Source organism: Mustelus asterias, chromosome 19 (genome assembly GCF_964213995.1).
Source record: "Mustelus asterias chromosome 19, sMusAst1.hap1.1, whole genome shotgun sequence".
Taxonomy (NCBI): domain Eukaryota; kingdom Metazoa; phylum Chordata; class Chondrichthyes; order Carcharhiniformes; family Triakidae; genus Mustelus; species Mustelus asterias.
In genome coordinates, this window is record NC_135819.1 from 76503660 (window position 1) to 76529092 (window position 25433).

The 25433-nt window shown below is 43.1% G+C and overlaps 1 protein-coding gene across 4 annotated transcripts in view; it reads right to left on the reverse strand.

The window, feature by feature from the left end:
* The window catches only part of taf3 (TAF3 RNA polymerase II, TATA box binding protein (TBP)-associated facto), a 199504-nt gene that overhangs the window by 35080 nt on the left and 138991 nt on the right, over nucleotides 1-25433 (reverse strand). For all 4 annotated transcript variants that reach the window (XM_078235917.1, XM_078235918.1, XM_078235920.1 and 1 more), the window contains one exon: nucleotides 17650-17738. In XM_078235917.1, coding sequence (XP_078092043.1) covers nucleotides 17650-17738 — 89 coding nt within the window. The remainder of the gene's footprint in view (nucleotides 1-17649; nucleotides 17739-25433) is intronic.

A 25433-nucleotide genomic window follows, 5' to 3' on the forward strand; every position in this document is an offset into this window, starting at 1 on the left:
ACACTACCCGGCCTGTTGTTGTACATCCCAAGGTGAAAACTGCCTGACTATAAGCTGCAGGCACGACCCTTTCCTTTGGTGCACAATAAAGGGTGTTGATCACAGGAAACTGGCATTTGGTTGAATCTCTACATTGGCAAGGAGAAAATTATTTTTCCTCCATCTCTCTCTCCAGGCAACGTCTGTAAGTCAAGAATCTGCTCTGGCAAGGAAAAGCCATTGGGCGGGATTTTACGTCCTCGCTTGTCCCGAAACTGTAAAATCCCGCCCAAGGTCAACAGACTTTTCCATTGTCCATCCCTCCCCACTCCGATTCCCGTGGCGGGAGAGGAGTGGGGAAAGGGGGGGGGGGGGGGGGATTCCGGCCGTTATGTCTCTTTTTGGAAAACTCAAGCCCTATGACATCAATGGGGAAGACTGGGTCCAATATACAAAGTGCATAGAACATAGAACATAGAAAGCCACAGCACAAACAGGCCCTTCGGCCCACAAGTTGCGCCGATCACATCCCCACCTCTAGGCCTATCTATAGCCCTCAATCCCATTAAATCCCATGTACTCATCCAGAAGTCTCTTAAAAGACCCCAACGAGTTTGCCTCCACCACCACCGACGTCAGCCGATTCCACTCACCCACCACCCTCTGAGTGAAAAACTTACCCCTGACATCTCCTCTGTACCTACCCCCCAGCACCTTAAACCTGTGTCCTCTCGTAGCAACCATTTCAGCCCTTGGAAATAGCCTCTGAGAGTCTACCCTATCCAGACCTCTCAACATCTTGTAAACCTCTATCAGGTCACCTCTCATCCTTCGTCTCTCCAGGGAGAAGAGACCAAGCTCCCTCAACCTATCCTCATAAGGCATGCCCCCCAATCCAGGCAACATCCTTGTAAATCTCCTCTGCACCCTTTCAATGGCTTCAACATCTTTCCTGTAATGAGGTGACCAGAACTGCGCGCAGTACTCCAAGTGGGGTCTAACCAGGGTCCTATAAAGCTGAAGCATTATCTCCCGACTCCTAAACTCAATCCCTCGATTAATGAAGGCCAGTACGCCGTACGCCTTCTTGACCGCATCCTCCACCTGCGAGGCCGATTTAAGAGTCCTATGGACCCGGACCCCAAGGTCCTTCTGATCCTCTACACTGCTAAGAATGGTACCCTTCATATTATACTGCTGCTTCATCCCATTGGATCTGCCAAAATGGATCACCACACACTTATCCGGGTTGAAGTCCATCTGCCACTTCTCCGCCCAGTCTTGCATTCTATCTATGTCTCGCTGCAACTTCTGACATCCCTCCAAACTATCCACAACACCACCTACCTTGGTGTCGTCAGCAAACTTACCAACCCATCCCTCCACTTCCTCATCCAGGTCATTTATGAAAATGACAAACAGCAAGGGTCCCAGAACAGATCCCTGGGGCACTCCACTGGTCACTGACCTCCATGCAGAGAAAGACCCCTCCACAGCCACTCTCTGCCTTCTGCAGGCAAGCCAGTTCTGGATCCACAAGGCAACAGCCCCTTGGATCCCATGCCCTCTCACTTTCTCAAGAAGTCTTGCATGGGGGACCTTATCGAACGCCTTGCTAAAGTCCATATAGACCACATCCACCGCTCTTCCTTCGTCAATGTGTTTGGTCACATTTTCAAAGAACTCAACCAGGCTCGTAAGGCACGACCTGCCCTTGACAAAGCCGTGCTGACTACTTTTGATCATACTAAACTTCTCTAGATGATCATAAATCCTGTCTCTCAGGATCCTCTCCATCAACTTACCAACCACTGAGGTTAGACTCACCGGTCGGTAATTTCCCGGGCTGTCCCTGTTCCCTTTCTTGAATATAGGGACCACATCTGCAATCCTCCAATCCTCCGGAACCTCTCCCGTCTCCATCAACGATGCAAAGATCATCGCCAAAGGCTCCGCAATCTCCTCCCTCGCCTCCCACAGTAACCTGGGGTACATCCCATCCGGTCCCGGCGACTTACCAACCTTGATGCCATGCAATAGTTCCAACACATCCTCTTTCTTTATGTCCACATGCTCGATCCTTTCTGTCCACCGCAAACCAGCAGTACAACCACCCAGATCCCTTTCCACCGTGAATACCGAGGTAAAGTATTCATTAAGCACCTCCGCCATTTCTAACGGTTCCGCACAAACTTTTCCCCCTTCACCTTTTAAGGGTCCTATGCCTTCACATCTCATCCTTTTACTCTTGACATATTTGTAGAAAGCCTTGGGATTCTCCTTAATCTTACCCGCCAAGGCCTTCTCATGACCCCTTCTCGCTCTCCTAATTTCCTTCTTAAGCTCCTTCCTACATCCCGTATACTCCTCTAAATCCTTAACACCTCCTAGCTCTCTGAACCTTCTGTACGCCTCTCTTTTCTTATTCACCAGGTTCATCACAACCTTCGTGCACCACGGTTCCCGTACCCTACCAACACCCCCCTGTCTCATCGGAACGTTGTCATGCAGAGCTCCAGACAAACATTCCTTGAAAATCCTCCACTTTCCTTCGGTACTTTTCCCCAAGAATGCCTCCTTCCAATTTACCCGTCTAATTTCCTCCCTGATGACACTGTATTTCCCTTTACTCCAGAGAAACACTTTCCTAGCCTGCCTGATCCTATCTCTTTCCAATGCTATCGTGAAGGAGATAGAATTATGATCGCTATCCCCAAGATGCTCACCCACCGAGAGATCCTCCACCTGTCCAGGTTCATTAGCCAGCACCAGATCAAGTACAGCCTCTCCTCTAGTAGGCTTATCCACATACTGTGTCAGGAAACTCTCTTGGACACACCTAACAAACTCCTCTCCATCCAAACCCCTAGCCCTAGGGATATTCCAATCTATGTTTGGGAAATTAAAATCTCCCATCACGACAACTCTGTTATTCCTACATCTCTCCAGGATCTGTTTCCTCATCTGCTCCTCAACATCTCTGTTACTATTGGGCGGCCTATAGAAAACACCCAGCAACGTTACCGACCCCTTCCTGTTCCTAACCTCCACCCACAGAGACTCCGTAGTCAATCCCTCCACGGCGTCCGCCTTCTCTACAGCCGTGACACTATCCCTGATCAACAGTGCCACTCCCCCCCCCTCTCTTGCCTCCCTCCCTGTCTTTCCTGAAACATCTAAAACCCGGCACCTGAAGCACCCAGTCCTGTCCCTGAGACATCCAAGTCTCCGTAATGGCCACCACATCACAATTCGAAGCAGCAATCCACGCTCTAAGCTCATCCACTTTATTCACTACACTCCTGGCATTAAAATAGACACATCTCAGGCCTTCAGCCTGAGCACTTCCCTTCTCCATCACTCGTCTAACCTCCCTCTTACCCTGTTTACATTCCTTATCTATTTGCGAGCTAACCTCCTCGCTCTCAGTCCCCTCATTTCGATTCCCTCCCCCCAACCTTTCTAGTTTAAAGTCTCTCCAGTAGCCTTAGCCAACCTTCCCGCCAGGATATTGGTCCCCCTGGGATTCAAGTGCCACCCGTCTTTTTTAAACAGGTCACACCTGCCCCTAAAGAGGTCCCAATGATCCAAGTACCCAAATCCTTGTCCCTTGCTCCAGTCCCTCAGCCACGCATTCATTCTCCACCGATTCCTGTTCTCACTCTCCCGCGGCACAGGCAGCAATCCCGAGATTACTACCTTTGCATTCCTCTTTCTCAGCTGTCTACCTAACTCCCTATATTCTCTTTTCATGACCCCTTCCCTCTTCCTACCTATGTCAGCAGTACCTATATGCATCACGACCTTCGGCTCCTCTCCCTCCCCCTTCAGGATTTCTGGGACTCGACCAGAGACATCCCGGACCCCTGCACCAGGGAGGCAAACCACCATCCGAGAGTCCCGTCTGTGTCCGCAAAAACGCCTATCTGACCCCCTCACCGTAGAGTCCCCAATTAGCACTACCCTCCTTTCCTTACCCTTTTGCACTACTGGGCCAGGCACAGCTCCAGAGACACTGCATGCGTTACTTCTTCCGTGCTAACAACATTGAAGGAGAGGAATAACAAAAAGTGATATTGCTGACAGCATACAGGCTCTTGACTTTCAGCGTGATAAGAAATCTGACCTATCCAGAGGTCCCTGACTCAAACTTTTAATGAGCTAGTAGAGCTGGTTAAAAAAACCCACTACGACCTGAAGCCCTCTGTAATATTGCTCCAACATGGCTGGGAAAACTCCTGGGGAATCTATCACTGAGTACTTGGCCAGGTTACGGAAATTGGCTGAATATTGCAAATTTAGACCACTTCTTAATGAAATGTTGAGACAGATTGGTATGTGGCATAAATGACCTAACCACTCAAAAGAAGTTGCTGGCAGAGCCCAATTTGTACATTCAAAAAAAGCCATTGAAATAGCCTCATCACTTGACAACACAGAAAAAAGGGGCTCAGAAATACAGAGGGCAGTAGGCAACAACCTTCTCCAACTAGGAGAGGGGCCTCGTGTAATCAGTCCTCAATGGATAGTGCTTGTGTAAAACTGGTGTTAAAGGGCCCCTTTCGATATAGGAACCCTAACGTCACCACCTTGACTAATGTCAAGGAAAGACAGTGATGACCCCAAGAGTATTAGAGAACATACTCCAGAAAGGTGCAGTTGCCAGAAGATGGATGATTGCAAGCACCGTCAAAGAAAACAACCATGCTGAAGTTTCAGGAATAGGCAAAATGCGTGCTGCCTAGGAAGAACGCAGAGGTCAGTACCTGAATGTACTATGCAGGTATCCCCTCTTCCAGAGACAGGGACACTACAACTGAACTGTATTATTACAACAAAAGTTGTCCTGATAGTGGTAGAGTTATTGGTGAATGGCCATCCCTAGAAGATGGAGGTGGACACAAGAGCTGCAGTCTCCTTTATCGGAGAACAGACATACAAGCGTCTCCAATTGGGCATCCAACTCCTGAGGTTGGAAGATATGAAGGGCAGACTAACCATCTAAATGGGGGAATCTTTACAAATAAAAGGCATCACAATGGCCCCAGTAACTTATAAGCAGCAATCGGCTCGTCTCTCACTCATTGTTGTGCGAGAGCACAAATTATTCTTTATGGAGAGAGACTAGCTCCAACAGATCCAGCTGAACAGGTTGGAGAGCTTAAGGCTAGGCTTGGAGGGGACTGTACAAAGTTTTAAATAGTTACCCTGGAAATTTTCAAGAGCCTGGAAAAAAATAAAAGGAGCCAAGGCCAAGATCTACATTGACCCCATGCTATACCTAGGTATTTCAGAGCAAGACCATTCCCTTATGCTGGAGAAGGTGGAAACTGAACCAGGATATCTTGAAAGCTCAGACGTAATAATGTTCTCCAAGTTGGACATGAGCCATGCCTATCTTCAGCTTGAACTGGACAAGCCTTCCTGGAAATATGTGACGATCAACACACATAAAGGACTCTACGGAGTATACCAGTTTGCCCTTTGGGGTCTTGTCAATGTGTGCCATCTTCCAAAGAATTATGGAGAACATCCTTCAAGGGCTGCCCAAGGTAGCAGTATACTTAGATGACATTGGTCATGGGGGCTTCAGAACAGAAACACCTGGCCAACCTAGAAGTCTTGGATTGACGGCCACATCCCATTAGTGAAAATACCACTTGTGTAGCCACTGTACATTAACAGTGTGAAATAGCTTACTTAATCCGTTGTTCAAATTTTTGAGATACTTTACCTTTACAGGGTAATTTGAGGTAGGCTGGGCAATTTTCAGGTCCGAAAGTGGCGGCCTTCGGTTCAATCAGAGTAGACATGCCAACTAAGCAGTACCCTTTATTTCCTGTAGTATAGATCATCATGGTTGTTTGAAACTTGGCATTCTTGCATTTGTTCTGATGAGTGAGCTTTGACAGGGTGAATATTGTCAAGTTTTGCACTACCAAGCAACTAAGTAGAATGATGAAAATAGCAAGTGGGGCTGGAAAATATTCTAAATGCGAGTAAAAAGAGGTAAAACTCTCATTCGGATTCAGTGTCAGCCTGCAGTGAAAAAATTACTTTGCTTTAAAAATAACTCGTACCTAGCATTGTTATGTGACCAAACACATATCAACGTGCAGAATCTGAAGATCGCATTTGGATTTCCAGAAGTAATACACAGCACACATAAGCCACTTCTTCCCAACCAGTCACCACCATTAGTATGAGTTAGGGAAAAAATCTGCAAGACATGATATTCCAACCAATATGGTGATTTCTTATGATGCCAGTGGCAAGCATTAAGAAGGAATGTGGATAGTATGCAAGCAAGTAATTTACAAAATCAATATATTCCACTGTCAAAATAACTGCAAAATTGTCACTGCATCATGTAAACTTATCTCTTGATCTGTACAGCAGAGACTCCACACTTTATTGGATTCTGGAATGCTTCAGACTCAGACTTCATTCTATTTGGCAGTAGATACTTGGCCTAGTTGTTTTATACAAAGTTATGTCGTGCAATGTGCAGCATTCAATGACAAAAGAGAACTTTTTTCTGATACAAAGAAAGGCAGTGCATGCTCCACATCACCTTGGAAAAGGACCAAATGAAATTTAAAAAAACACATGCCATTACAGTGTTCAGCACAGCATAACACAAGGTTGGTAAATCTTTCAACTACATATTGAAGGTTTTTGTCCTATGTGACAGTAATAACTGGATTTATTATGGAAAATTGGATTTAAAAAAAATTATTCATGGGATGAGGACCTAGCTGACTAGGCCAGCATTTTATTGTCCATTCTAATTTTCCTTGATGAGGCAGTTGTGACCTGCCTTTTCGAACAGCTGCAGTCCATGTGGAATAGGGTACACCCACAGTGCTGTTAGGGAGGGAGTTCCAAGGATTTTGACCCAGTGACAGTGAAGGAACAGTACTGTAAGGATGGAAATCTGCTGTCCTTACCTGTTCTGGCCCACATGTGAATTTAGACCCACAGCAATGTGGTTCTCTCTCAAATGCCTTCTGAAATGGAGGCAGTTAGGGATGGGCAATAAGTGCTGGCCCAGCCAGCTACGCCCACATCCCGTGAATGAATTAAAAAAAAGTCAGGTTGGTGAGTAGCTTGGAGGGGAACTTACAGGCGGTGGTTTTACCATGCATCTGCTTTCCTTCTAGGTGGTAGAGGTTGCGGGTTTGGAAGGGGCATAATCATAGAAACCCTACAGCACAGAAAGAGGCCATTCGGCCCATCGAGTCCGCACCGACCACAATCCCACCCAGGCCCCACCCCCACATATTTACCCACTAATCCCTCTAACCTACGCATCTCAGGACACGAAGGGCAATTTTTCAGCATGGCCAATCAACCTAACCCACACATCTTTGGACTGTGGGAGGAAACCGGAGCACCTGGAGGAAACCCACGCAGACACGAGGAGAATGTGCAAACTCCACACAGACAGTGACCCAAGCCGGGAATCGAACCCAGGTCCCTGGAGCTGTGAAGCAGCAGTGCTAACCACTGTGCTACCGTGCCGCAGTTGAAGGAGCATTGGTAAGTTGCTGGAATGCATCTTGTGGATGGTACACACTACTACTATTGTACGTTGGTGATGGAGGGAGTGGATATTTAAAGTGGTGGATGGAATGCCAATTGAGAACAAAGAACAATACAGCACAGGAACAGGCCCTCCGGCCCTCCAAGCCCGTGCTGCTCCCTGGTCCAAACTAGACCATTCTTTTGTATCCCTCCATTCCCACTCCGTTCATATGGCTATCTAGATAAGTCTTAAACGTTCCCAGTGTGTCCGCCTCCACCACCTTGCCTGGCAGCGCATTCCTGGGGAAAAGCTTCCCACCGTTCACCCTATCTATACCTTTCATAATTTTATACACCTCTATTAGGTCTCCCCTCATCCTCCGTCTTTCCAGGGAGAACAACACCAGTTTACCCAATCTCTCCTCATAACTAAGCCCCTCCATACCAGGCAACATCCTGGTAAACCTCCTCTGTACTCTCACCAAAGCCTCCACGTCCTTCTGGTAGTGTGGCGACCAGAACTGGACGCAGTATTCCAAATGCGGCCGAACCAACGTTCTATACATCTGCAACATCAGACCCCAACTTTTATACTCTATGCCCCGTCCTATAAAGGCAAGCATGCCATATGCCTTCTTCACCACCTTCTCCACCTGTGACGTCACCTTCAAGGATCTGTGGACTTGCACACCCAAGTCCCTCTGCGTATCTACACTCTTTATGGTTCTGCCATTTATTGTATAGCTCCTCCCTACATTATTTCTACCAAAATGCATCACTTCGCATTTATCAGGATTGAACTCCATCTGCCATTTCTTTGCCCAAATTTCCAGCCTATCTATATCCTTCTGTAGCTTCTAACAATGCTCCTCACTATCTGCAAGTCCTGCCAATTTTGTGTCATCCGCAAACTTACTGATCACCCCAGTTACACTTTCTTCCAGATCGTTTATATAAATCACAAACAGTGATTAATTGAGCTGCGTTGTCCTGGATGGTGTCGAACTTCTCGAGTACTGTTGGAGCCACACTCATCCAGGCAAGTATTCCATTTCACTCTTGACTTGTGACTTGTAGATGGTGCATGGTCTTTGGAAAGTCAGGAGGTGAGTTGCTCATGGCAGAAGTCCCAGTGTTGTAGCTGCACCAGAATAGCTTGGTTAAGGGCACAGTTAGTTCTGGAGCATAAGTTTTCAGTACTATTGCTTGAATGTTGTCAGGGCTCATAGCCTTAAAGTATCAGTGCCTTCAGTTGTTTCTTTATGTCACGTGGAATGAATCGAACTGGCTGAAGACTGGCATCTGTGATCCGGGGGCCCTCCAGAGCAGATGGGTCATCCACTCAATACTTTTAGCCACAGTATTAATATGGTTGGTCCAGTTCAATTTCTGGTCAATGGTAACCCCCAGAAGGTTGGTAGTGGGGGATTCAGCAACAGCAATGCCAATGAATATCAAAGAGAGCTGGTTGGTTTCTCTCTTGTTGAAGATGATCATTGTCTGGCAGCTGAGTGGCACAATGTTACTTGCCACTTGTCAGCCCAAGCCTGAATGTTGTCCAGATCTTGCTCCATACAAGCAGAGACTGCTTCAGTATCTGCAATCATCAGCGAACATCCCCACTTCTGACCTTATGATGGACCGAACATCATTGATGAAGCAGCTGAAGATGGTTGGGGTTAGGGCCATACCCTGAGGAACTCCTGCAGTGTTGTCCTTGGCTGAGATGATTGACCTCCAACAACCACAACAATCTTCTTTTGTGCCAGGTATGACTCCAACCAGTGCAATTTTCCCTGTTCCCATTGACTCCAGTTTTGCTAGAGTTCCTTGACGCCACATTTGATCAAATGCTGCCTTGATGTCAAGGGCAGCCACTCACCTCACCTCAGACATTCAGCTCTTTTGTCCATGTTTGGATTAAGACTGATTTTTTGATTTGATTTATTATTGTTGCATGCATTGGGATACAGTGAAAAGTGTATTGAGGTCAGGAGCTTAGTAGCCATAGCAGAACCCAAACTGAACATCAGTGAACAGGTTATTGCTGAGTAAGTGCCGCTTGATCGCACTGTTGAAGACCCCTTCCAGCACTTTGCTGCCAGTTGAGAGCAGACTGATGGGGCGATAATTGGCCCGGTTCGATTTGTCCTGATTTTTGCACTCACTACACACCTGGACAATTTTCCACATTGCTGGGTGGATGCCAGTGTTGTAGCTTGGTTAAGGGCACAGTTAGTTCTGGAGCATAAGTTTTCAGTACTATTGCTTGAATGTTGTCAGGGCTCATAGCCGTTAAAGTATCAGTGCCTTCAGCTGTTTCTTTATGTCACGTGGAATGAATCGAACTGGCTGAAGACTGGCATCTATGATCCTGGGGTCCTCCAGAGGAGATGGGCCATCCACTCAATACTTTTGGCTGAAAATTTCTGCAAATGCTTCAGCCTTGTATTTTACACTGATATGCTGGGCTCCATCAGGTTGACAGAGCTAAGTGATCCCACAACCATCAGATCAGATCTAAGCTCTGCAGTCCTGCCACATCCAGCTGTGAATGGTGGCATTGAGGATGGGGATATTTATGGAGCCTCCTCCAGTGAGTTAATTGTCTGCCATCATTCATAACTGGATGTGGCAGGACTGCAGAGCTTAGATCTGATCTGTTGGCTGTAGGATCACTTAGCTCTGACTACCGCATGCTGTTTTCACTGTTTGGCATGCTGGTAGTCCTGTGTTGCAGCTTCGTCAGGTCGACATCCAAGTTTTAAGTATGACTGGCGTTGCGTCTGGCATGCCCTCCTGCATTCTTCATTGAACCAGGGTTGATGCTCTGGTTTGGTGCTAATGGTAGAGTAGGGGATGTGCTGGGGCATAAGGTTACAGATTGTGGCTGTAATATAATTTTGTTTCTCCTGAGGGCCCACAGCGGCTCATGGATGCCCAGTCTTGAGTTGTTAGATCTAATTGAAATCTATCCCATTTAGCACAGTGGTAGTACCACACAACATGATGGAGGGTATCTTCAATAAGAAGATGAGACCTGATCTCCACAAGGACTCCTATCAATAATGCCATTAGCAGTTCCATCTGCAGCAGGCAGGTTGGTGAGGATAGGTCATATAATTTTCCCTCTTATTGGTTCCAGCACCACCTGCCACAGACTCAGGTTAGCAGCCATGTCCTTTAGGACTTGGCTAGTTCAGCCAGTTGCGGTGTTACTGAGCCACTCTTGGTGATGGACATTGCAGTCCCCATCCAGAGTACATTCTGTGCTCTTGTCACCCTTAGTGCTTCCTCTGTGGTGCATCAGCAGAGGGGGTGGGGTTAGGGGGTAGTGGTGGTGGCAATAGGTAGTGGTGGTGATCACCCGGATGTTTCCTTGCCCATGTTTGACCTGATGCCATGAGAGTCGGGAAAGTTGAAATGAGTTTTATAGTCTGATAGCTTCAGTAAAGTGCCTCACGGATCACATGCCAATAGTAGAATACTGCACCTTGAGCCACCATGTTCAGGAGTTGACTAAATCAAGAATGAAAGGGAGAACTTCAAATCACATAGCACCTTTTGTGACCTCAGTGCATCCCAAAGCACGTTACTGCTACTGAAATACTTTTTGATTTGCAGTCAGCAGCAATTTGCAAATGGCACAACTTGCGTTGCTTGGGGGATACCCTATTTGCCAGGACATAGGGAGAATGCCCTTGCTCATCTTTAAAAAGTTCCATGGGACCTTGGACATCAACTCGAGATGGTAGGTACAGCCTCAGTTTAACATTAAATTGAATAAATAACAAATCTGACAATGCAGCACTCTCTCCGTATTGCAGTGAAGTGTCAGCAAGAGTTAGGGTTCTGTTTTCCTCTGGAACCTGTGCAAGCTTGAATCAGATTGTTTGCAAATTCAGCAACCTACCTGACCCAAGGCTGAGCTCCTGAACCCATAACCTCTCCATCACACAGGCCAGCCACTTCGACTTCTGTACCAATGCCCATTTCTGCCCCTGCCTGAGCCCATTTGCCATTGATGCCTTCATGCATACTTTTGCTGTATTCCAATGTTCTCCTAGCTGGTCTCCCATAAACATTCATTCATGCACAACTCTGCTGCTTGTTTCCGATCCTAGCAGTTCCCAACCTCTATATGATAAAAAAAATTGAGGCACCCCACCTATTTTCTCTGTCTTCTTCCCCTGCTGGGAACTTTGTTTTAACTTCTCCCCGTCCTCTCGCCTGTATTTTAACCTTGCCCTATCTTTGTTGCTTTTCCCAGGGTTTTTGCACCCTTTTGGGTTTTTGCGCCCTTTTTGGGGTTTTGTTTATTTATGTGGGTGCATGGGACCTTGGTCTTCAACCCCAAGTCCCATGGTCATGTGCATGGTCCTAACCAACATAAAAAGTCTAAACCACGCATGTGCGGTTCTTTCCCAGCAGATGCATGTGCAGGAGGCCCAAGATTCGTCAGGTTTTGGGAGATGCCAATCACATGGCTGAAGACAAAGGTTAGTTTTAGTTTAGTTACATGAATTTTGAATCATTTTGAATCTTTTTTTCTGGCACATTTGGGGGGATGTCCACGGCGCACACACTGGCTGGGAACCACTGTTCTATCCTACACAAAGTCCGACTGACCAATTACCCCTGTGCTTATTGATCTATTATGGATCCTGTTTTCTCAAAATTTGAAGTGATTCTCAAGTTTAAATCCTTTTGTTGCCTAACCCTATCTCTGTCACACAAAAACTACTCATTCTTCAAACGCTAGCTTCTTACACTTTCATCCACCCCTGGCCGGCATGTCTTCTGCCTTCTGGGCTCTTCACTCGAATTATTTTCCTGAACACCTCTGTCTCTCTCTGTTCCTTTAAATCCTTCCTTAAATCCCCTTTTGAAAAGACTTTCGTGCTCCTTTGGTTTGGCAGTGATTTTTGTCTGATTAAACTCCTGCGAAGCACGTTGGGATGCATTTCTGCTTTAAAAACGCAACATAAATGCAAGTGTATGTAAATTTAAATATAAAAAAAAGCAGGCTGGCCTTATTAAAAGTTAAGCAGAAGTGATATCCCATCTCCTTCCCAATTAACTGGTATGATCTATGTGAAACTCCTAAGTGGTTGTGAGGCATGATGCTTTTCCATTCCCTTAGCACCTGTCTGGGGGATGGGGGAGCCTTAGTTTCAAAGAAGAGAGTTTACAATAATTATCAAACAGTTGATTTTTATTGTTGACAATGTGCGATTGATGGAAGACTTTGCACAGACTGAAATGGACATATTGTGCTCATCTTGTGCTGTGTATGTAGTTATACTACATTCCTAGAAGTAATTACACAGGGGACAGGCTCCCCTGGAACGAAACCCATCATCTTCTGGCCTTAGGGTCAATCACTTAAGTACTACAATATACAACTGATCACTGTGTTTCATTCTCACACATCATTAGTGTCATTATAAAGTCAACCAAACTGTCTCAGGTCAGCACCTTCAGTTCCGAGACAGGAGCCACATGCAGGTTCTTTTTCATTTTTACCCACAAATACAGTCAACTGCTACTACTTCATGATGACAAATATTCTAGGAATGTGTAAAAGGAACACTGCGTACTTGTCAGTGAAATACAAGGCAGCAACATAATCTTGGGGGTTTAGATGACATTAATTCATGAAAATATAGCACTAACGATCTAGGGCTGTCATCTGAACCCCAAAGCTGGGATAATGTCTTGGAATTAAGGAAACAGTACTTTTGTCATTATAATAGCGAATTTTGTTTCTTGTCTTTTCTTCTCTTGGATGTGACAGGCATGCTGTACATTTCATTTTCTACTTCCAGTATTAGTACCTTTCTGCATTTTGCACGAATTGAGTACTGACATTTCCAGCGCCTGTTTCTTATTGCTCTTTGCTTTCACTCGTTCTCCTGCTTCCCCTGTCCTATTGTGCTAGGTCCACTTGTTCTGTTAATCACTGATGGGAATTTAGCTGAACCTGTTGCTCAAGCTTTTTGAGGAACAGTCACTGATTTCTTTCCTTAATGAGACAACCTGAACTTGGCAACCTAATATTACTTCACAAGGGTTTCCTGTCTTTTGTATCGCAAATAATAGAACATAGAAACATAGAACATAGAAACCCTACAGTGCAGAAGGAGGCCATTCGGCCCATCGTGTCTGCACTGACAACAATCCCACCCAGGCCCTATCCCCCCCACCCCCCCCCCAGTAACCCCACATATTTTATCCGGTTAATCCCTCTAACCTAAGCATCCCGGGACACCAAGGGGCAATTTAGCATGGCCAATGCACCTAACCCGCACATCTTTGGACTGTGGGAGGAAACCAGAGCACCCGGAGGAAACCCCACGCAGACACGGGGAAAACGTGCAAACTCCACACAGACGGTGACCCAAGCTGGGAATTGAACCCGGGTCTCAGGAGCTGTGAGGCAGCAGTGCTAACCACTGTGCCACCGTGCCGCCCCGAGCGGCATAGCTTTGAAAGTTTTACTGCGCCGTTCACACATGAGAGCAATCTCAGAATATACCAGCAGTGCCAAACAATCACATTAAAAACTAATAGATAGCACAAATATAATTTATTTTTCTGGAGATCCTCAAGGTCAGTACTCACACTGAACAGGCATTGGCACTATATTCGTGTTTTTCTAATTGTTCTTTTATTGTACTCTTTGTTTGGTAATGCCAATTTCTTTACTTTGAAATCACACACATCTGATTGATCCATAACGTGGATTCAGCTGTTATATATGTGGGGTTATAAGGATAAATACTATTTTCAACAGCCCATTTAGATTGACCCTGCTTGGTTTTACTAATGGGTTATTTTGCTGCGAAGGTAGTGGTATCAGTTTCAGAAGCATTGGGGATTTAAGCAGTTGATCGGTCAGAGTTGATGCATGCACCAAAGAAGATATCTTTCGACTACAGAGAACAAAATAAAGCCTGCAAAGTAAAATGTTAAAATGATAAGGGGAAAAGAACACCTCAGAGTGAAATTTAAACAGGAATGGAATTCAGCACTGTTGGGATGCAAATTCGGATTCAGCAAATCTGGCTGCAGAAATCTTTTGGTAAGCTATTGAAGTAGATTGTTATAATCAGATTCTTAATTTCTAATTTGAAAGATATATGATTTGCCATTTGGAATTCCCTCCAATTTAAATGATTTTAAATTGCAGCTATTTTATAAGATCATGAATTTGTACAGCTGTGATTCAGGACTCTTTACTGCTCCCGTGTTCTCACAGAGCTTCCACAGTTGTTCTGGAAGATAGTTTTTAAAATTGCATATGACCACAATTATGGGAAAGCACTTCCATATCTCTTCCAGTATTTCCACAAAATATAGGAATGACCCTGGACACAAGAGAGCTGGTCGGCATGTTCTTAAGAACATAAGAACATAAGAAATAGGAGCAGGAGTAGGCCATCTAGCCCCTCGAGCCTGCCCCGCCATTCAATAAGATCATGGCTGATCTGACGTGGATCAGTACCACTTACCCGCCTGATCCCCATAACCCTTAATTCCCTTACCGCTCAGGAATCCATCCATCCGCGTTTTAAACATATTCAGCGAGGTAGCCTCCACCACCTCAGTGGGCAGAGAATTCCAGAGATTCACCACCCTCTGGGAGAAGAAGTTCCTCCTCAACTCTGTCTTAAACCGACCCCCCTTTATTTTGAGGCTGTGTCCTCTAGTTTTAACTTCCTTACTAAGTGGAAAGAATCTCTCCGCCTCCACCCTATCCAGCCCCCGCATTATCTTATAAGTCTCCATAAGATCCCCCCTCATCCTTCTAAACTCCAACGAGTACAAACCCAATCTCCTCAGCCTCTCCTCATAATCCAAACCCCTCATCTCCGGTATCAACCTGGTGAACCTTCTCTGCACTCCCTCCAATGCCAATATATCCTTCCTCATATAAGGGGACCAATACTGCACACAGTATTCCAGCTGCGGCCTCACCAATGCCCTGTACAGGTGCATCAAGACATCCCTGCTTTTATATTCTATCCCCCTCGCAATATAGGCCAACATCCCATTTGCCTTCTTGATCACCTGTTGTACCTGCAGACTGGGCTTTTGCGTCTCATGCACAAGGACCCCCAGGTCCCTTTGCACGGTAGCATGTTTTAATTTGTTTCCATTGAGATAGTAATCCCATTTGTTATTATTTCCTCCAAAGTGTATAACCTCGCATTTATCAACGTTATACTCCATTTGCCATATCCTCGCCCACTCACTCAGCCTGTCCAAATCTCTCTGCAGATCTTCTCCGTCCTCCACACGATTCACTTTTCCACTTATCTTTGTGTCGTCTGCAAACTTCGTTACCCTACACTCCGTCCCCTCCTCCAGATCATCTATATAAATGGTAAACAGTTGCGGCCCGAGTACCGATCCCTGCGGCACGCCACTAGTTACCTTCCTCCAACCGGAAAAACACCCATGTCGACCCTTAATGTCGACATGTGTCATTTTTGCTAACTGAAAGAGTGTGCTGTGAAAGTTAACTGCATCCTCAGTGCCTATAATACCTTTGATGAGCCAACTGTAAGACTGCAGAGAGTATCATGTTTCATAACACAGATCTAGCAGCACCAGAATTATTTTTGACCATGAATGCAAGTTTAGAATATTGCTTCTCAGCGTCCCTATTATTTTGGGTATTAATAATTTTTGTGGACATTCAGGCTTAGTTTTGCTGAAAACAGTTAGAATACACTTAAGTTTTGAGCATTATTAGGTTATTCAAGGGGGTCGGTTCGTCCAGCTGGGTTGGTTAGACAACTAGCATGTGGATCAGATAAATCCTAACAACAGGGTTCAATCCATGTTCCAGCTGAGGTAGACTTGGGACCTTGCCCTATCCATAGTGAAAAAGCAAATCGCTGCACTTAGCTGTGGTTTGGTGAGTAATTGCCAAGGACCTACCTTCAGGTAGAGAATTGAAGAAGAAGGTAGCCATCACAATAGAGTATGATCCAGTCCTTACCCAAATTCCATACACCCAGCAAGTGATCAGAAGTAGGCAGCTTACTTAATTTTAACAGTATCTAAACCAGCTGTGCGGAGCTTAACTGCAGCATTCTTACTCTCCGTCCCAGTGGGATTGGCTAACTCAGTGTGGGCCCTGTGGTCAACCTAGGGCTTCACTTGACTGTATATTTCAGAGGATAAAATCAGAGTTAATGCTGACACCCAGAAATATATTACAATAATATATGAAGAGGATAAATATTTAATAGAATTACTTTATAATACTGAATACTTTAAATGCATTTCTGAGTTCTCCCTTGTCCCAATTGCTTATACTTTTAAATCAGATCAGAGATAGTCTCCCTCTACCATGAAATGATGAATTGATATTTCTATGCCTCTCCACCTTCATTCACGGAGTCACTGAAATAGAACTTCATGAAATCACTGAAGCCTGTCTTCCAAAGAAGAGTCGGTTCCAGGTTGCTTTGTACAGCACTTATGAATAATTAAGACATTGGGATCACGGAAACCTTTTCTTTACTGTGGTAAACAGGTATCACAAATTATTACATATGATTCCAATGCTTATATTTCCATCAAGTCCACATGCTGCTATTTTTATATTTGAAGTATATCATGAAGCGGGCAGAAAGGTGGTGAAAATGCCTGTTCCCTCAACTGATTTTGCTCATCCACACAATAGTCTCCCTTTTAAGTCCACCCTCCGCTCTACCACTTAAGATGTTATATCTGGCCTGGCTAAAAAAAAATTAAGACAAGGCAAGGAATGAAAGTACACAGCACATGCAACAATCAACCTACAGAAGTGAAGTGGAAATTTCAACTATTAAGAGAATATGGTACAATCCTTGGAATGCTGGATTTGTTTCTTGTTAAATTACAATTCATTCATTCAATACTTTGTTTTCCCATTATTGACAAAGTTGTTATTATAATAACAAATGAACTATATTGAAGACAATAATGCATGCTTTGAGTTATAAGGTAGGTAAGGAAATTGAACTAAGCCCATCAAATTGAACTACAAAAAATAAGTACCAATTTTTACATGAAATGGTACTAGTCTTTACCTTTATGTAAACAACATTACCACTCTTGAATAATTTTTAAAAACACAGTACTCACATTTTGTCCTGGCCAGCACCGACCCTCAGGGTAAGCCTTGGAATAACAGGGGAAGGAGCTGGTATAATGACTTCGGTTTTTGCCTGGGACTGAAATACAGTGATAAGCATAGTATTGCTAATTAATAAATTGTAAACTGCTTGCAATTTGCATACATGCACTTTGATAAAGCTAGAGCAAAAGTCATTTTATCAGTGAAATACACAAATAATTTGATGTCGAAAAAATACCAGCTAAAATATAATTACATAACATAATTCCACCTCAGTAGATGCAGCGTGACTCCAATGTTGCATCAAATGCAGTTGTGTGTAAGTCCCTATTCTAGAACTCTGGTTGTTTTGAGCAATGACAGAAGAGCCCATCTGCTATCTTTAAATGGATTCTGAGGCTCTGAAGTAGAAGTGGGTAGTTGAACTGGGCAAATGGATAATAAATCCGGACCTATAATTTAACTTTAGGTGAATATTTATCCTGAATTTTGAAGTTGTATTCTTCCATCTTTTAGGTCTCCATCATTGTCAAAAATCTTAAAGCAGGAAATTTGCTTCTTAGCTCTGAGGAAGAGTCATCATTCATCTTTAGTTTCTTTACCCGATGGCCAGGTTAAGACTGAAAATTCACCATGACATAGGTAGTACAGTATAATTACAATATATGGACCATTGGGATCCCTTAGAAACATCTTTTAAAAAAAATTAATACACATATTTTTTAGGATATGGGCAACAACTGTTGCTCATCCTTAGCTGCCCTGAGGAAATAATGGTGTAATGGGTAATCCTTTCAACCACTGCAGTCTTTGATTAAATTCTCCTATAAGTGGATTGACCAACTAAAAATGGAAAGAATTGAAATTGAATAGGGATTGTTCCTAAGCAATAATCTTATTGAAGGGTTTAAATGACGAGGTAAACCAGGAGAGTGAAGATGAACAATTTAGAACTGCCATTTGAATCTTGGACTAGTGTTAGTGTGCAGGTTGCGAGGGTGATTTTATAACATCTCCCCCAGTTTTCTTTTGCTACTGACAGGTGCTATGCAAGATAATTATGGCCAATTCACACTCAACTAGATTTCCCTCCCATTCACAGTTAATGGGCGGAAAATCTAGGTAATCCTGGAATTGCTTTGATATGAGATGCCATCCACATAGGATTAATGAACGTGATATACTACAAATTTTCTTAAGAGCACACAGAATAAGTATATCTCTGCTGTAAAGAAAAATTCTAAAAAGAGGAGTCACCATTCATGTTTAATTAAAGTTGAGGAAACCATCAAACTTGAAGAAAAAACAAAAACCTGCGCAAAGATGAGTGTCAGGTCATGTGATTTTTCAGAATATAAAGATCAACAGAGAATGACTAGAAGGATAATCAGGGGAAACAAATTAAGAGTACGAGGAGAAGGTAGCTGGGAATGCAAAAACAGATAGCAAGAGTTTCTACAGGTATTTAAACAGGAAAAGATCAAGTAAGGCACGTGTTGGTCCTCCAGAGAGTGAGAATGGGGAGTTAATAGATAATAACAAAATGGTGATGGCATGAACAGATATTTTGTTTCTGTATTCACAATAGAGGATACAAGAAACATTCCAGTAATAGCTGTAAATCGGGAGGTGGGAGAGAGACAGGAACTTGGTGAAATGACAATCACTAGGGATGAGGTATTGAGCAAAGTAATGGTTGACAAATCTCCAGGTTCTGATGGACTCAGTGTCTCAAAAAAGGTGGCTAATGAGATCATACATCCATTGGTGTTAATTTTCTGAAACTTGTTAGATTCTGGAAAGGTGCCATATATAAATATATAGTAAATATATTCCTCTATTGAAGGAAGCAGGGAGGCAGAAAACAGGAAATTATAGACTAGCTAGCTTGACATCTGCCCTGGGGAAAGAGGTTATAGCTGGGCACTTAGACAAGTTCAAGGTAATTGGGGAGAGTCAGTGTGGTTTTATGAAAGGGTAATCATGTTTGACTAATGTACTAGAGTTCTTTGAAGGTGTAACATGTGCCATGAATAAAGGGGAGCCTGTAGATTATTGTACTTGGATTTCCAAAAATGATTTGATAAGATGCCACATCAAAGGTTAAAGGGGGTTACATATTAGCCTGGACTGAAAATTGGTTGGACGGCAGAAAATAGAGTATGTATAAATGGGTCCTTGTCTGATTAGCAGGATTTGTTGAGTGGAATCCCACAGGGGTTTGTGCTGCAGCCTCAACATTTTACAATTCATTTCATCAACTTAAATGAGGGGAGTAAAGGTATGGTAGCTAAATTTGAAGACAACACAAAGATAGGTAGGAAAGTATGTTGTGAACAAGACGTATGAAGTTTGCATATAGATAGGTTGGGTGAATGGGTAAAAATCTGGCAGATGGAATATAATGTGGGAAAGTGTGAAGTTGTTGACATTGGCAGGAAGATTAAAAAGCAGAATATTAAATGGGAAATGACGGCAGAATGCCAAGGTGCAGAGGGATTAAGGTGTTCTCGTTCATAAGTCGCAAGAAAGTTAGAATGCAGATACTGCATGTGATCAAGAAGGCTTGAGGGGCTTTCTTTTTTATTCATTCATGGGATGTGGGCCAGCATTATTGTCCATCCCTAATTGCCCTTGAACTGAGTGGCTTACTAAGCCATTTCAGAGGACACTTAAGAGTCAACTACATTTCGTTGGGCCTGGGGTCACATGAAGGCCTGGCCAGGTAAGAATGGCAGATTTCCTACTCTAAAGGACACTGGTGAACCAGATGAATTTTTACAACAATGGTTTCATGGTCTTCATTAGATTTTTCAATTCAAGAAATTTTATTGAATTCAAATTTCACCATCTGCCATGGCGAGATTCAGACCAGAGTCCTCAAAGCAGTACCCTCTGGTATGCAACCGCCTCCCCCGAACGGCCTACTTCTGTTCCTATTTCACATGCTTGCTAAGAATTCACAGTTAGCATGTATGCCAAATTATAATATCTTCTTAACTGGTTATAATGCAGTATTGTATTTGATGAGTTTAGATGCCATACTGCAAGAGTGAAGTTCAAGTGATGTGTTTGTTACCTGAACCCCAGCACAAGATAATTTGCAATGTTCTAAGACAGCTGCTCGTATGGCTTGTAAAGTTAAATGAGCTGCAGGGTCATTATTCATCCCTCATGCCTCAGTGGAGAGTAAATCCAATAAACAGTGGGGAGAATTACAAGTGTGACATTGGTTTAAGAAGTTTTAAGGCCCGTAATATTGACATTGCTTATGCTTATTGTGATCCCCCTGTTAGAAGACATGGCAGCTTTATAGGTGGTCCAAAGTAACCAATTTAAGGCTTGTTCTAAGTGTAGTTAAATATGATTTCAAGCATAGTTATCTACTGTTGACTGTTTCTTTCAAGCCAAATAGCTGCAATTTTTAAAAATCCAGTTGGTATTTTGGCAAACCTGATTAGAAATACAGATTCCTGAAGTCTGAACAAAACTGTTGCCCTGTTGCGTGAAAAAGTTAGACCCTCTCTGTAGAGAGTGTTGTAGCATATTTTATATTGACATTGTGGAGTAATGGAAGCCAAGATTAGGGCAGGGTGCAATCAAAGAATATAAATTTCTTGAGAATGATAAAATTTTGAAACTAGCTTGCTGGGGAATTTGGATAAAATCTTAGGCATTTTTTTAAACCAAAAAAGGTGAAAGACCAAGCGCCACGGTGCTGAATGTTACAAAGGATGAAAACAATAAAATAGATTACGTACATCAGGCAATGGCAAATCCAAGCTTAAGTTTTAAAAACCTGATTTTTTTTTTTAGGAGGAAAGTGAGGTAAACAGGAGTCAGAAGTTTTGAAATTTCTGAGATATTTGGAGAGTAGGGGATTCTATGACAAGTCTTGATTTCAGAACAGAATGGATGTGAGGAGAAGTTTTTAGGATTTTTATTTTTCCATTGAGGAACTGGAAAGTTCAAAAGAGAATACTTCAGAAATAATGCAAAAGATGGCAAGTGTCAGGAGGTCTTTAAAGTCAAGCCCACGTCAGCTATTATTGGTCCCACAATTCGATGTTTTTAGCTGAGCCATAGGGACAGAAAACTGCAATTGTGGTTAGTGCAGAATTCTTTCTCACTGTCCTACGTCAGATAGCAGGAAACCCGCTGGTTCTGATCTTTATTTAGTGGCCCATGCTGGAGGATTAGTAGTGTGGAAACTGCAGTGAGAACAGAATCAGCCATATCAACCTCCCCCTTCCCATGCATAATCAAACAACCTGATAAGCCTCGGCTACCATATAACGAATGACCACTTGTAAAAGACAAAGGAGGCTGCCATTAGCTGAATATGTTTGGATGCCAACTTATGTGGAATAAGACAGTAGTTTTTCAGGAAAGGGCCAGACTCTGTGAAGGAGCGATATTAGTGAGAAGGAATTAAGGATCGTTACATTTGTCTGTCTGTTCAGAAAAATGCAAATATATCTTTTAGCAGACAAGCAAGATTAGGCTTGCTTGCTAGTCTCATTACTGACAGTAAGTCTGGACAATGATTCAGCGTACCGTGATCTACTCTGAAGGAGAGAAATTAGATCTCTTCTTGAGATATTGCTTCATGGATAGAGCTGCATTTACTAATGAAATAGTCACAGAACCAATGAACATTGAAGGGGTGCCTTGTTTGCAGAGTTGCCACAAAAAAACAATGACCTGACAAACCCAAGTTAATATATTCCATTCGAGACGACATTCAGGAATCTTTCATGGGAGATGCTGAAGTTAAGGGAAATTAATGTGCATTGTGCCAAAGAGGTACTTAGTAATAGACAGTGATTGCTGAACAGCTACCGAGAGACCTTAATAATCAGTAACTCAGGTGTTATGTCTGGATTAATGTCGCCATGATCTTATCAAATTGTAGACAGGCTTGAAGGGCTGAATGACCTACTCCTGCTCCTAATTCGTACGTTTGCATGCATATATTCTTGTCAAAACATGAAAGCTGCAACTTGATTAATCCAATTTCAGCTATTGCTTAGAGTTGGGAGGAACCAACTTGTGAAATGCTCTTGTGTTTGTTATAGAAACATAAAAGATAGGAGCAGGAGGAGGCCATTTGGCCCTTCGAGCCTGCTCCGCCATTCATCACGATCATGGCTGATCATCCAACTCAATAGCCTAATCCTGCTTTTTCCCCATAACCTTTGATCCCGTTCGGACCAAGTGCAATATCCAGCTGCCTCTTGAATACATTCAATGTTTTGGCATCAACTACTTCCTGCGGTAATGAATTCCACTGGTTCATCACTCTTTGGGTGAAGAAATGTCTCCTCATCTCCGTCCTAAATGGTCTACCCAGAATCCTCAGACCGTGACCCCTGGTTCTGGACTCCCCCACATCTTCCCTGCATCTACTCTGACTAGTTCTGCTAGAATTTTATAAGTCTCTAAGTATTTTATGAAAGACTGTGAAAGATGATCTTGGATAAATATGTGTGTGTGCATGCCCCTAGCTTGGGAAGGGGTGTGGGAAGGGAGGGAGGAACAATCTATTTGTTTCTCATAGTTAGAGAATAGGGACACTTATACCATTCAAGGAGACTGAATGATTAAAAGAATCCTTTTTAATATCTTGCAAAGATGATCAGATTAACAATCTGAAAACATTTTAGTGGGAGAAGGAAGAGGCTACTCTCACAATTTACTGAGTTTACTTATGTTAAAGGTAAGATAGCCGGGCTGAAGTGTTGATGCCATGTATTTCACCCGTAACAGAATTCGCCATAAAGGCGAACTGGTAACATTCCAGAGCAATATCTGAATTACTGTCTCATGAGTGTGTGGCATGGATCAAAGGCTAGGTATGCAAATCTTACAAAATAAATTGATTAGCTGAATTCGATAATAAAGGATTCACAATACTTCTGAAATTTTGGAGTGCAAATATTCTCTCTCACAGCTACAGGAAATATTACTCAAATTCCTTTTTGTTCTACCCAAAGGCCAGCAATTTTATAAGTGGGTGGAGCAGGGGAGGGGAAGAGAGAAAGAGAAAACCAACATTAAAATTCTTTGGAAAAAAAATCATAATCACATTCTTCAGATTTTACAACCATCGTGTCTGTTAGGACTGCAGGAAAGTGATTATGCAATATCTTACTTACAACACAATTTCATTCAGAAAGCACAAATGGCAACACCCTTAAATGTGGTCTGCTTTTCACCCAAACTTCTGAATCTCGAACCTGTCAATAATTGACAAACCTCCTGCCCCTCCCCCGATGGTGGGATTATTGGGTGCTGGCCTGAAATCACCATGCACCCTGCTTTTGGCAAGCACTGCAGCAATCCTGCTTAAAAATATCTTGGAAGAAAAAAGGTCTGCAACTTCATCTAGATAAAAGCAAAATACTGTGGATGTTGGAATCTAAAACATTTCTGTAAAATGTTCAAGCTACAATTGCCCAATGTTTGAATTTCTGAATCCTTTGAGTATGGGCACTTTACCTGAATCAGTTTCATTAACACTCTACACAAATTTCTGAAAATCTTTGAGAGGACTCCCCTTTTCAAATACAGACAACTTTCTCAACCTTTTCTCAGAATCCAGATCCCTAGAGCACAAATAATTTTTGCTTTCTCCCTGTCTCATGGTAAAAAATATTTTTCCTGTGGCAGGAAGTGTCATTATTGCGACCAGCACTTCATATTGGATCCATCACTTCTGACTGGTATTCTATTGCTCTGCTGATACAGCCTTGTATTTGCTCCTTCCTTCTGGTTATGTATTTTGATCTCAAAATTTCAAAATGTTACATAACTAGTTAATTCAAAACATATTCCATATTTTCAATTTGCAAGTGAATTATTCACTACCTGGCTACACTGGTTTAGCCATCAGCCGTTCCAGCATGTCATAGATCTAAATCCTACTAGATGGTCGCACTGTTTCTCACTATCACCTGAAAATCTGTTTTTAATATTCTGTTCCGACTCATTGGTCCAAGGACAAGTGCAAAGACTTATCTCCCAGAGGGTTCTACTAGCAGCCACATTTTAGCAGGAAAAGTTTATTCTTTGACTGCCCTGTCTTATTTTTGAGTCAACTATGTATTCTATTATGTCATTTATTCAATGGCTTTCTGAGAAATTGCATCATATGCTTCTTTGAAAAGATTCCAGTGTTGCAGCAACCAATGCATTTCAATTGTCCTCCATTGTGAATTTTTGAAGAACTTAACTCAAATCAAGCAGGAATTCATGTGTCATCAAGTCATGCTGAGAGGATGCTTCCCCTCATGGGGTCACCTAGAACTAGGAGGCATGGGGTCTCCCATTTAAGACAGAGATGAGGAGGAATTTCTTCTTTCAGAGGGTGGCTGGTATTTAGAATTCTCTTCCCTAGTGAGAAGTGAAAGCTGGTCATTGAACATATTCAAAGCTAGATTAGACATATTTTTGACTGACAAGGGGGTTAAGAGTTATGTGGGGGGCAGTGGGTAGGCAGGAGAGTGAAGTTATGCCCATGGTCAGATTAGTCATGATCTTATTGAATGGTGGAAGCAGGCTTGAGGAACCAAATGGCCTACTTCTGCTCCTATTTTTTAAAATCTGTCTAAATTTTCCCCATGCTTTGAAATTCCTTTGAAAGATTTTGCATCCCGCTGATGTAAAACTATGATTTTTAGATATACCTCTGCTGTTCAAATACTAGCATGATATCTGCAATGGTATACTTTTTAAATAAGTTTGTTATAATGAAGTGATAAAATGGGACATCACAGATTGGTCAACTAGT